The 13,497-nt window shown below is 33.9% G+C and overlaps 1 protein-coding gene and 1 long non-coding RNA gene across 5 annotated transcripts in view; one reads left to right on the top strand and one right to left on the bottom strand.

Annotated features, from left to right (window-relative positions):
* Nucleotides 1–667: 667 nt before the first annotated feature.
* Nucleotides 668–13,497, bottom strand: part of MOSPD1 (motile sperm domain containing 1) — a 36,878-nt gene continuing 24,048 nt past the window's right edge. For 3 of the 4 annotated variants that reach the window (XM_039875129.1, XM_039875138.1, XM_039875118.1), the window contains 5 exons: nucleotides 11,121–11,375; nucleotides 10,924–10,999; nucleotides 9,284–9,501; nucleotides 4,160–4,321; nucleotides 1,129–2,252 (listed from right to left, as the gene is read on the bottom strand). In XM_039875129.1, coding sequence (XP_039731063.1) covers nucleotides 2,221–2,252; nucleotides 4,160–4,321; nucleotides 9,284–9,501; nucleotides 10,924–10,999; nucleotides 11,121–11,274 — 642 coding nt within the window. In that variant the 5' untranslated portion in view covers nucleotides 11,275–11,375 and the 3' untranslated portion in view covers nucleotides 1,129–2,220. Of the gene's footprint in view, nucleotides 2,253–4,159; nucleotides 4,322–9,283; nucleotides 9,502–10,923; nucleotides 11,000–11,120; nucleotides 11,376–13,497 lie in introns of all 4 variants that reach the window. The other variant, XM_039875146.1, reaches the window with a different exon arrangement.
* LOC120612562 (uncharacterized) lies at nucleotides 4,729–12,593 on the top strand. The gene is made up of 2 exons (XR_005655486.1): nucleotides 4,729–4,823; nucleotides 12,460–12,593. It is a non-coding gene; the product is annotated as an uncharacterized LOC120612562 (long non-coding RNA).

Below are 13,497 nucleotides of genomic sequence, written 5' to 3'. Positions count from 1 at the left end.
GAAGCAATTACCTTAGACCACATCTTGCTAAGGGATGCAAGATTAAAGCACACATGCTCACAGACACAGTTCAAAGCTATGACGATTGATGCTGACATGATAAGTGTGGTTCCAGGGGAAGGAGCTTAGTGGGCCCACTCTTGCTGTTCAGGGTAAGTGCTGTAAAAGAATGCTATTTTTACTTTTTGCCTTTTTTCATAAAAGCAGAAATCCTCCAGATTCCTTTCAGTTAGGGAAAACAGGTACTAAGTAAGTTTTTCTTAAAAGTGAAGAAGTGTAAAGCAAACTTTCAAAAAAGCAGGGGATACCTGCATGTATGTGTTTGGATAAAAAATAGAAACAATAGAAGCATATTTAAACTAATAAAAGTGGTCACTTGTAAGGGGCTGAGTGGACAGGGAATGGGGAAGACAGGGATGGAGAGGAGTAATTTTTCACTGTATACCTTTTTATAGTTTTTGATTTTTGAAGCATGTAACTGTTACTTATTCAATAATATTTTTTAAAAAATTAACTCCCTTAGTAAATTAAGAAACTTAAGACAGTTTAGCTCACATATTTCACTTATTTTTCCTATTTAACTCACAGGAATAGGAGACAGGTTTAGGAATTAGGAGAGCTAAAACTGTGAGAGGTAGGTAACCCAAATAAAAAGTATAAGTCAATGTGAAACTTGGGTCTCCATTTTCTTTTATTTTTTTAAAGTAATTTTTCTTTACAATGTGCTCATACACACACATGTGTGCACTTGCATACACACATACACAGGACTTGAGATGGACAGAGAAACAAAGATAGCCTCCAAACATAAGGGTTTTTTATAAAGTTCAAAATAGATTACATTAACATTTATGTGCTTTTTAGTCACTACACAATGTACAGACATGATCTGTTTAATGATTTATGCTCCCCAAATGGTTAAACAATGAGGATTTTCTAGGAAAGAGTATATGTAAAAGCTTTTAGTTTAGAAGCAAAGTACTGTTTCTTGCAAAAACCAACCTCAGGCAAATATTTTGTGTTTACACATATTCCTTGAGAGTACTATAATAGCAGTGCATAAGTTCATTCTGTAAAAAGATCTGAAAGATGATTTTCAAGAGACTCTTAATGCATTGTGCTCTCAGATAAAAATCCTAAATCAAAAAAGAGCAGTTAACTATGATAATAACAGTTAAAACAGCATATATATGTTAGAGATCAGAAGAGGCTATAAAGAAATGTAAATACTTGTGCTTTGGGGCTTTTTTGATAAAGTTGTTTTAGTAATAAATACAAACTTAAAAAATGTTTCAGTGACTGTTATAAAATAGACACAAATATCAAGGATTTTCTATACTTGGTTTAGGGTTTAAAGGTGAAAAATCATCTCACATAAACCACCCGGCATCTGGTAATCCCAATCTGGGCTAGTCGCTTACAGTTAGGCAAGAGGCTGGGGAGAAAGATAAAGTGATTTTTTCTTCCTATCAACATAAAGCATTATCCAGAGGTAAAGCCAGGGTGAACGAACTAAACACATACCTACCCTCCTTTAGAATTCTTAGACCAAACAGAGGTCACCGTACTTTTATGAGGTTTTAAAAAAAATCCCACATAATTGGTATCTGGACCACAGTTTATTCTGTGATTCAGAAGATGAAATAAATATGTCCTGTGTTCTATGAGCTCTAGGATAAGCATGATTCCTTAGTACTTTGTGCTTTTTTAAAAACCCTCTATACATTAACTGTACAAGTCATTTTTATAAACATCATGGCAACTGTTTATAATGATAGAGGACAAAATATAATTTACATAGTAATGCTGATGTTCCTAGCCAGGAAATAAATGTAATTTAATTTTTATGCTGGTCAGTTTGCTCTTTTAAGCCTTTAACTTTGAAGAACATGTGACCTTAACAATTAAAGTAAATTAGAAAAAAGATGAGAAAATAACAAGTGCTTTAAAGCCTTTTGCACAATAGATTTAGATATAAAAAGAATTTCTTCAAATAATTTTTTAGGTGTCACTCAGGAGCATCCTGCTGTCTGTAACATAATGTACTAGAGTTCTTTGAATAAAACTATAGAGTAATTTAAAATATATATTATACATTTATAATTATTGTAAATCATTCAATAGTTTATAGCATGTTAATGGAGTGAGATAGAGATAAAAGGCAGTCCACATTCATATTTTCAAGGTAAATTTACTTGAGAAGTCAATTGAGTTCCTTGCTCATGTTCTAAGTATAGCCATTGTGATAAGACCTGAAAGGGGAAAAAAAGGGAGAACAGTTAAAGACATGCATTTTATAAAATCTTCCATTCAATGAGCAATTGTTTAGCCCTCAATGAGCAAATAAAAAATGGCACATAGGCAAACACTCTACCAAGAACTCAAAGTCAATTTGAATTTAGTTGATACTATACAGAAGAAATCCATTTACAGCAATGGGTAGTCACTGGATAGATTTAATTCACTAATGTCTGGCCATAGCTAATTTTTTTTAACAAATATACCTCCCACTTTGCTCAGTCACATCCACTATAATTGCAGACATGCCATTTTGTTGACTTCATCAACAAAAACAATGCGGGTCCATTTGTATCCCAGGGCCCTAGGGCCACAAAGGGGCAGAAGCATTAGTATTCCTCCTTGGCTTGTCTCCTTTGAAGAAACTCCATACATAAAACCATAAAAATTTAATAATATACTCAGTCCTAAATGAGTATTAAAAAAACGTGAGCGATAAAGTACAGAGATAGAGAATAATTACCTGGGACTGGGGCAGTCAGAAAAGATACTCTAAAAGATAAAGTTGGAATCAGTCTAAAAGATGGACAGGAAAGATATTGAACAATGAGATGGGCAGGCATTCAGGTGAGGGAAGGTCAAGGGCATGGAGGTGGGACTAGAACTCTAGATGAGCTTTCGAGGATCAATAAGTAATCTAACGGCTCTAATCAAGGACTTATGTAGGGCAGCAGCTAGACAAGAGTAACTCAGGGAGGTCTGAAACAGAGTATGGAGAGTCTTAAATGCTAAACTATGGAATTATACTTCATTCATGGACTATGGGGAAGCGTTGAAGGTTTTTCAGTAGGGAGTGGTCGTAAAACCAAAACAGAATGGAAATCAATCTGACAGCAATATGATTGATGGTTTGAGGGAGAAAGTAACGGGGGATAGGAATAGGAAGAGAAGAGACAGAAGGTAGGGAGACAACTGAGAAGACAATTTTGAAGTGAGAAAGAGAAAGAGCGCCAAGAATAATGAGAGAATACTGAAAAGAGTTGGCATCTCAGGAGAGGTGAGAGAAGACTATGAGGAAAGAGTCGTTCATCGCCAGAATACTAATCCTTGACACATAAATAAATTTTTTTCCTGAAACTTCTGAACTGCGTTTATTAAATTTACAAAGCATTCAACATCATTAAACCTGAGCTCCAGAAAATATGAAGCAAGTTTCCTTTTTGGAAAATAACAAAACTCAAAGACTAGGTCAGAAGGGTGTTTGAGGCCAGTCAGAGCTGATAGAGTATCAAGTATTTTCTCTAATAGTCATATCTAAGAACATAGAACCCAGTATCTGACACATAGTAGGCTCTCGAAAAATTCTTGCAGATCTAAATCTGAGCAAGAGAATTAAGGATAGTGATCTCATATTTCCATTTACATGAATAAATTTTTGTTCAGTTAAACTGATTAAGATTCCAAGTCAGGATGACTACAAGAATGACTTAACAGGAAACAAGAGAACTTCTTTAAAGAGAAAGTTCACAATATTAAACAAGGCTTCATTGTTCATCTTTATGACTGAATTTACTTTGTCTGTTTTCCTAGGATCAATTCCTAGAAGTAGAAATGTTGTATCATGGAATATATGTATTTTACACGTTTTATACCACTGTAAGTCTGCAAAAGGAAAATAATTGAATATATACAGTATTAAGTACTAGGATAAATAAGCTGAAAGGAAGTAAATGTGAGCCAAAAATTAAATCTTAAAATATACTTTACCTCAACATGCTTTTAAAGCAATCTTTTATGTTTTTCTAAAAAAATCAATCTACTACCACCATCACCCCTATATACACATAAGACCACCACTACCACCTCCAAGCCATAAAAATTGCCTACAAATATGCCCCAAATGTATCTTTAAAACACTTACCTAAGATATAAGCAGCCACTAATTTTTGATTCACACTTAAGTGGAGGTAGAGAGGTACCAGCGATTCCACATCCCCCAGTGTAGGAAGCATCAGAGCTGCAATGCACACCACTCCCAGGAAGACAGTTAGTAAACTAGGTCCTGAGGAGACAGTTCTGTTATCTATAAAAAGACAAAAATCCCTGAGCTTGCTCCTAAAACAACTTACACAAATGTTTTTTCACATACACTGTCCACCACTCACCAGGATTCTGATTTTGTCTAACTACTCTCATTCCCCCATTATTCCCACTCCATGGGGACTTACCTGCTGGACTTATCTGGAAACCTATAACTTCTGAGTCATTATAGGAAGGAATGTTGAAACAGCATTGTGAGGTAGTGAGTTCCTGCTGAAAGGTTACCATTCTGCCCCCCATCACACACACCTTACCGTACTCAGTAGAAAGTGTTCGAGCATATATCAATGTGTATGTTTATAAATTACATGCATGAATACTGTACTATTAAGCTTAATATAAAACAATATAATACAAATAGAATTTTAAAAGAATGGGCTAAAAATAGACATTGAAGTTCTGATATTTTCTTCTTGTACCTCAATAGATTGCTCCATCTGGAGCCCACTGCACTACAGCTCTACTACCTTCCGGAAGCATCTTAGGTAGGTCTCCAGACAGGTTTGGTCCTAATAACTGCAGCATCCTGCTACCATTTTTGAAAACGTGAAGGTAGCAAAAAGGCACTACTTGAGGGTTTTAAAGTTGCCTATGAAGACTCTTATGCCCTCTGCTCTACCTCCATTTATAGCAAAGAAGAAAGCAGCAAAAACAAAATTTGGCAAACATACTAAATAGATGAATACATTCTAGAGATCTGCTATACATATTGTGCCTGTAGTTAACAGTAATGCATTGTACACAAATATTTGTGAACAGGGTAGATCTCATGTTAAATGTTCTTCCCACAATAAAATAAAATTTAAAAAAAAAACATTTATTATCTGGCCTGCTATTCTACAGTTCTGGGTTTATGTGTACAATATTCATACCCATATTTTTAAGAAACCTAATAACAGCATTTTCTATCATATGGCTTTCCCACTACCTTTCCTTTCATTGAAAGGAATACCCAACAGCAACACAATCTTTGTGTTTTATTAATGCAATAACGCTGTTCATTATTAAATACAGATTTTCTAAATTATTAATACCTTAGCTGTTGTGCAAAGTTTAACTGAGGCTTGTCAAAACCAGAGAAGTATGAAAACAAATTCAAATTTGGTAGTGATTATTGCTTGAGATGAAACAATAGCATAAATACCTAAAAACAAGTCTTATTTCAGTTAATAAATGAAGTATTTTTACATTTATATTTGTTACAAAGGTAAATTTTCAAGGAAAACATTTACAACAATTACACTGCTCACTGCAAACCCACAAAAAGAAAATTCCAAGGAATTTTTAGTAGAGAAATTCCAAAAACATTTGCATAAGTGCTTGAAATTTTTCAAAATGGAAATAGCTCTTTTTTGATTGTTGTAAAAATTTTATAAAGATAGAGAAAACATAAAAGTTTCTATGTAATCCTATCTTTCTAGAGATAACACTGTTAATGACTTGGTATAGATCCTTTCAGGTTTTTTAATATCCACATAAACATGTAAAATATTTTTTCCTAAATGAGACCATATTATACATACTGTTCTATGTATTTTTTTTTCTCTCACTTAGAAATAAATCTGAACCTCTTTCCATGCCAATATATAACCACCTATATCATTCTATCAGATCCATGTAAATGCTGCCTGGCAACACATCTCACAAACATTCATAATTTAGTCAACCCCCAAATGATGGGCTTTTAGGTCATTTTCAATCTCTTATGATTATAAACAGTGATAAAGAGCATACTTTTCTTAAGCCAGAGGGCACTGACTCAAACACTGCATAGACATAGCAGTTCATTAGTTATTGTAATTAAGACAAACTGAAATTCAGATGCATCTTTTTAAAACATCTTTTTTAATAACCTGGGTTTTGGTGTTTTGTGGGTTCCTCTTAGTTAAATTTCTATTAAATGAAAAAAATTAAGTGTATGAGATTATAGGTGCTTTTAAAAATTTATTGCTATATGTTTTTATATAATAAACTTAAGAAACTTCTCATTTTACTGCCTTTCGATACGTTTTAAAATCCAAATTTTTCATGATATAGCTATAGCCTTTGACCATTTTCCAGCTAGCTCAGAGCCTCACAACATTGTTGCACTTGTAATATGTCTAATAAACACTTTCCAAGCTACAGACATGAAAAAATAATGCCATTTCAAAACTTCCCCCAAAACAATCTCGATTTTTGTCAACACTTTAGTTCCGAGAAACTTAATGGAAAACCTTTAAATTCTACATACTGGAAACCACACATAAGTTACTGCAGTCATGTGCCACACAACGATGTTTTGGTCAACTACAGATGGCATATGCAACAGTGGTCCCATAAGATTATAACCGCGCTGAACAATTCTTATTACCTAATAATGTTGTAGCCATCATAATCTCATAATGTAATGCACTACTCACGTGTTTTTGGTGATGTTGGGGTAAACAAACCTACTATGCTACCACTCATATAAAAGTATAGCACATACACTTATGTACAGTATATAGCATTTGATAATGATAATAAACCACCATGTTACTAGTTTCTGTATTTACTATATTATACTTTTTATCATTATTTTAGGGTGTATTCTTTCTACTTATAAAATAAAGTTTGCCATAAAACAGTATGCTGTATTACACCAGTGGTGGCTGTCTCACGGGTCCTGTGTTTTCCATGTTTCCTGATTGCATCATTTTCTCTTGTGCTTGACTTAATCTCATATTATTCTATGCAGTAACATGCAATACAGATTTGTAGCCTAGGAGCGATAGGCTATAACATATGGCCTAGGTGTGTAGTAGGCTATACTACCTTGGTTTGTGTAAGTGCATTCTATCATATTCACAGAACAAAACTGTCTAATAACACATTTCTCAGAACGTATCCCAGTCATTACATGGTATATCACTGTATTATTTTAATAGTTAAAAATATCACTTTGTCAGCATAGACTAAATCAATCACCATTATACACTATTAAAGGAGAAAACATTACTCAGTTTCCTGTGGTAACTACCTACAAATAGGACATGTTGGCCAAGAATGGATATGAGACTGTTCTGGTATTGCCTTTGCTCTAGAGGGTGGCAACGGCAGTGGAAAACTTGTAAGACAAAGATAATCAATCCAACAGACCTTACCAGATAAGAAGTCCAGCCTTCCTAATGTAGCCCATGCACATATTTCCTGTGTAACTACAGCTAGTCCTTCTTATCCATGAGTTCTACATCTGCAGATTCAACCACCCTTGATCTGAAGATGGTTAAATCCAAGGATATGGAACAAATGGGTATGGAGGGCCAAATAAGGTACTTGAGAATCTACAAATTTTGTTATCTGAGCGGGGGTCGGGCAAGGTGTGATTCCTGGAAGCTATCTCCCTTGGACACCGAGGGACAGATGTACTCTGTGCTGAGGACACAATGGTGAACAAAACAAATAAGGTATCTGCTATCATTGAGCTTCTTGACATGGATGGCTTAGAAAGAGTTTTTTTTCCAAAACAGAGGTCACCATGTGTTATTCCAGTATCACCTATCTTCATTCATCTTCTCCAACTTTACAATTAGGAGAATACTTCAATATATTTCAGATACCAATTGTTCATTATAAAAATAAGAATAAAGTGCTCAGTTAATACACATTGCAATTATTTAGCCTTTTAGGGTGATTTTTCACCTGAAGTCTAATAAATTTAAAAATAAAAGGGGAAAAGTAAATATAACTAAACTTTTAACCCTTAATATTCTTGACTATTAAACTGGTCTGTAAAATATAAAAATGAGTTCCAATGACCACTTTAAGTTATGAATTTAACATCAAACAACAAATACTCATTACATGCCTTTCTTGTTCTATAGAAGGCATTTTAAAGGGGAATCTTGCATTTGATAAATATTTATAAGCCACCTTAATATTGATCTGAGATCAAGGTGACATTTGACAGAGGGTCTCTTTCACCTTTAAAAGAAGAAAAGCTGGTCCTGTCAGTCAATAATAGTTGCTGAAAAGAAAACAATCTACTAGCTACTACCTAGTTCCTAGTATGTGTATCACCAGAAAATGTGGGCACTCCCTACGTGGACTGAGAAGGCTCTTGGCTACAGTAAATCAAAGAGGCATTACCTCCTGTGATATCAAAATAAACATGCTAAGATGAACAAACTGATAGGGATCTATGAATTAATATAATAACAAGTAGACTTTTTAAATTCCTCATATATAATGTGGCAATTTCAAGTACAGCTGCTGTCACAGTCATATATCACTATCAATAAATGTCCATGGTTTTATATGGAAAATTTTATCTTCCTCCTCTTATAATAGGGTTGAAGGGGATAATAAGAAGTTAAGAGCGGGGTTGGGGGGAATGATGTCCAAAGAGTTGAAGATGAGGATAGTGTCAATGTTGAAAGAATATATCATAACACTTCTGAATATCTAAGCTGGAAGGAAATGAGGAATGGAGAGGGATTCAATTAATAGCCCACAGGGGATATTATAATCTACTTAGTTTAATTAACTTCAACTTTAATGAGATTTTTTTTCAAAATAATATGAACAGTGCACCAAGCTTGGCTTATTGCCAAACACAATCTCTCCTTCTTTGAACTAATTAAATGAGAAAGGATATAGGAAAGTCACAGAAACAAAAGTATATAATTGCCAAATTATGCTAGTATTATAAAGTATGGTACCTGCATTTTCAGGTTTTATAGATTTAAAAGGTCATGGCAACATTTGCCCTCTCCTTACAGCCTCGTCTAGTCTTGTCTCCTTTGAAAGTCCAGCTCTTGGCCTTGGGCTTGATTTTAGGTACAGATCTCTAGGTTCGGTTTTGAAGTAGTTGATTAGGTTTAAAGTGGCAGATTATTGTTCTAGTAATTATTATTGGCTCCCTGGTTTTAAAATTAGAAATGTATAAGATCTCAATAGGGCTTCAAAAACAACTCAACATTACCTGGTTGAAACGACTGCTCGAAAAATAAACTTTCACTTAAATGTTCCTTTATTCTTTTTTCCTCTTCTTCCTTTTGTTGTTCTTTTGCAGAAGGGAGAAGAGTAGCCACAACCTCTTTCCTTCCTAAAGCCTTCCTCTGGCTTTGCTCAGAAACTTGGAGACGGAATTTGTCTATTACACCGTAGTGACAGGATCGAACATCTCTGTGACGAATCACACTAAAAGCATTCAAAAATAACAAATACTGTTTAGGTTTCTGGGAGCTTGCCAAATAGAATTCAGCAAGAGATTTCATACATTAAAACAATATTAACTGACTATAACCAAATACTCAAATACAGAAATTTGCTAATGATGTTAAAAAACAAATCACAGTAAAACCCAAAAAGAAATGGCTAATTCTAAAATATTTGATGGAAACGCATACTCTAAAACATACAATAAAAGTCAAGTAAAAAAATTCCTTTGGGCAATGGCATTTTTTCTGGATATCTGTATACAACAATATTTACTAAATAAGATACATGAAATTGTTTCTTCCCCACAGAAGTCTCATAAATTTCTATTGCCGCTTATTGTTTAAGTAATTAATCTTACCCTAGACTTAAAGTCCATGCACACAGGTAAAAATAAGCAATTTCATAAGTAAGTAATCCAGTATGACCAAACCAACAGAAGGCTAACAATACACTTCTGTATCTCTGAAGAGAAAAGAGTATAAAGCACTTGAATTTTTATGAGAGTTATCTGCAATTCCATTTATTTTACTTTGTTCTTAATAGAGAACACAGAACAATTAGGTTAAAGGTATTTATTTGGCAAGAGACTACATTTCTTTGAATTGTTCTTGCTTATTGTATACTGAATGAAAATCAAAAGAAATGTGCAAAAATACATCCTCAAAGGTACATCATTTTAAGGCTTTGAGATGATGAAATGTATTCGAAAGAAAAGACTTCTGTTTCTCATTCTCACAGATTTAAACAAATATAGATTAGTTGGTGGCTTGAATTAAGTACTGGTCAATGGGTCCATCTGGTCACTACCAGTTCTGAAGTGAAAATTAAATATGGAAAGCTTTAACAAACAATCATTAATTTGATACTCTAAGATAAAATTATCTGGAAGAGCTCAGATAACCTTTTACAGATGAGTAGTTGCATACTTGCTTCCTGTTTGTATAGCTTAACTTCCAAGCTTATTAAATGAATCATTGCAGATGAACTTATATACCACTGTTCTGAGAATGTAGTATTATTAGTTTCCCAAATGTCACTAAATAGCAAGATGTTCCAAAGAAAGCTAAATTCCCTATTATAGAAAAGTTTGAATGAATAAGTTAGAACTTTAACCTTCATAAATATCCCTGTTATGACTAAAAGCACAACAATGAGGAAATGTTCATGGAAATATTAATACACGCATCAGTCCCAACATCATGAAATATTAAGTATTTGGTCAACCTGTTTAGATCATAGAAACTTCTTAACAAGAATTTTGATAAACTAAAAATTTCAACAAAAATTCAACATGTAATAAATGCCTATGTGGGAACAGCTTTAAGAAAAGACCTTTGCCAAGTTACACACATAAATATTAACACACTTAAAACATGTTACCAGGAAGTGATTGGGACTTACATATCCACACAACACTGAGGCTTTACTGCACCTGCAGCATCAACGACAACATACTTATTTGGAGTAGTACACAAAACTGAAAGAAAAAGTCACAATGGCCATTAGTGTTTTGTTTTGTTTTGTTTTTTAATTAGCTTCTACAAGTAAAAAATTAGTAGGGACTGTTAAAAGCCATCAAATAGACCTAGGAGACTCACCTTTGAACTTTAAGGCAAATTCATAGGGATTATATAGAGTCAACACTTGCTTATGTGTTGACTGGTCATCTGCATAAAATATTAGCTCCGTGGGAAACACAAAAACAGGAAGATTTCCTTCCACTAACTCTGGATGTCTTTTTTGTTGATGCATTGGCACTGAATCCCCCTTGCTGTAGCTTCTGTTTTTACACTCTCAAATCTATTTTGGACTTTTCTTAAAGTCGGTTAAAAACACCAAAGCATTTTGGCAATCTAGAAAGAGAAGAAAAGAAAAAGAAAACTGAATGATAAAACGGTTTTCATTTGCTGTACCACCACAAAAGGCATGTTCAGCATGCATTAAAATAGGCCCCCAAATCATTTAAACACGACTTTTGACTTTTCCTCTTGGCATACTTATATAGCTTTTTACCAAACTATGCAAATAAATTTATACGTGCTCCTTTCACATTCAAGATTTCAACCCATGATAAATAACAGACTCGATTGAAGGAATAAAGGAGGCATTCTACCTCAAATTAATCACCTTTCAAAGAGATGAGATCAATGGAACACTCTTTTTAAACATCAGATTTTTTAAAAAACTAATTTTGAGAGCCAATCAGAATTCTTAAAGACTAAAACATGTAAAACAAAGTAAGTTTCCATGATTTATGGGATAAAAACATGAGAATCATTTTTACACTCATTTCAACAATGCTTTAGTTAGTGCCTTCTGGCAGCATGGGTGGGAGATTAATCTTTTTTTCTACCAAAACCCAAGATAAACAAAAAAAATGTCTGGAAGGGAAGCCAAATATCCAAACTTGCTAAACAGGCCATGGAGTTTTCTATGAAAATTCAGTCAGTAAGTAGACCTTGGCATTCCAGTGGCACTGTGCCTCCCCTCCTACGTCAAATACACAGGCTTCATGAGAGCTATTTTTTTTCCAACTTCAATGACCTTTTTGGATTCCTTCTGGGGTTCTTGAATATGTTCCAGATAGTTGTAACTGGCAGAAGTCTGACTGATAAGTGCTGTTTCTGTGTTTATTTCCTAATATAATTTTAAGCAAAATTCTAATTTAGCTAGAACTGTATGACTTTTTAAAATAAAATACAAAAGCTAAAACATACAATCAGAAATTGTCTGATTTTCACCCTGTAGATCATAACTTTAAAATAGGCCATAAAGCATTTAGTACTTTGCATTCAGGTTCTCATACATTCAAAGAGAAATAAAACAAATGATTAAATTGTTTGGGGCACATGTGCTCTGATTCTGATTGAAGCCTGTCCACTGTTTATCAAATACAATACTGTATAGTCATGTATGCAAATTTTTCTTTTCTTCCAGCTGAATACCTTTTATAGGCCTGGAACTATGTCAAGAGTTGCACAGAGACACAGAGATGAATAATGCACAAGCCCTGTCCTCAAGAAACTCAAGTCTCATTGATGAAACAAAATAAATATTTAAGCTACCTCTAATATAATGAATACTGTTGTTTATCAAGTACTAGGGAATTAGAAGACTACATGAATAATTTTACCCGGAAGAAAGGCCAGGAGATGGCATTTGAGGTAATCCTTAAAGAAAAGAAGGGTACACACTTCTGTGCTACGGATTGGGGGTATAGGTAGGGAAGGCATTCAGGCCTAGGGAACAACATAAGCAAAGGTGCAGAAACGTGACAGTAAGGGAGAACTCTCAGAAGGTCTTAATCCATAGGCTGTCCCCGATCATCATGCTACTTTATATCCACATACTTTATGGTATGCATGCAGCTCATAACAGTGTTTTTTTTTTACTGAGCTGAAAGGGCCTATAGACATTTTTATTTGTAATAATATTTAGCATTTGTATAATTCATAACAGATTATAAACTTTTCATTATATACATTGAATGAATTAATATATATAAAGCTTTTAGTAGTTACTGTAGTCCAAGCAATGTTCTAAGTGTTTGTTGTTGTTATTAAATTAGGAAGAGACCAGACTAAGACAAAAAATGTCAGCAGGCCACCTCCTTCCTAATAGTATTCTTTCCACTATACCAAACGTACTGTCCATTTCAATAAAAGATTATTCTGAAAAGCATCTGATTAAATAATTGTAATTTTAAGTTTTTATTTGCCATGAATTTCTTTTCCTAAGAGCCATACACACTTGTATTTGGATAATGTGCTCTCAGAAGTTTGGTATCTTATTTTTTTCAATAGAAAATAATAAGCTCTATAATTACTTTCTCAGTAAGCTTGGCTATCAGGAATAGACCACCTAAATTTGGCATCACTGAATAATATTAACATCACATTCTAAAACAAGATGAGAAGTTAGCTTATGATAAAAGGTGGAATCTCTGATTTGTAGAAGCCAGTTTAGTCAATAAAT

Source organism: Pteropus medius, unplaced genomic scaffold, assembly GCF_902729225.1.
Source record: "Pteropus medius unplaced genomic scaffold, Ma_sr-lr_union100, whole genome shotgun sequence".
Classification (NCBI taxonomy): Eukaryota; Metazoa; Chordata; class Mammalia; order Chiroptera; family Pteropodidae; genus Pteropus; species Pteropus medius.
Note: the sequence above shows the minus strand (reverse complement) of the source record. Positions and strands in the feature narration are given on the sequence as shown.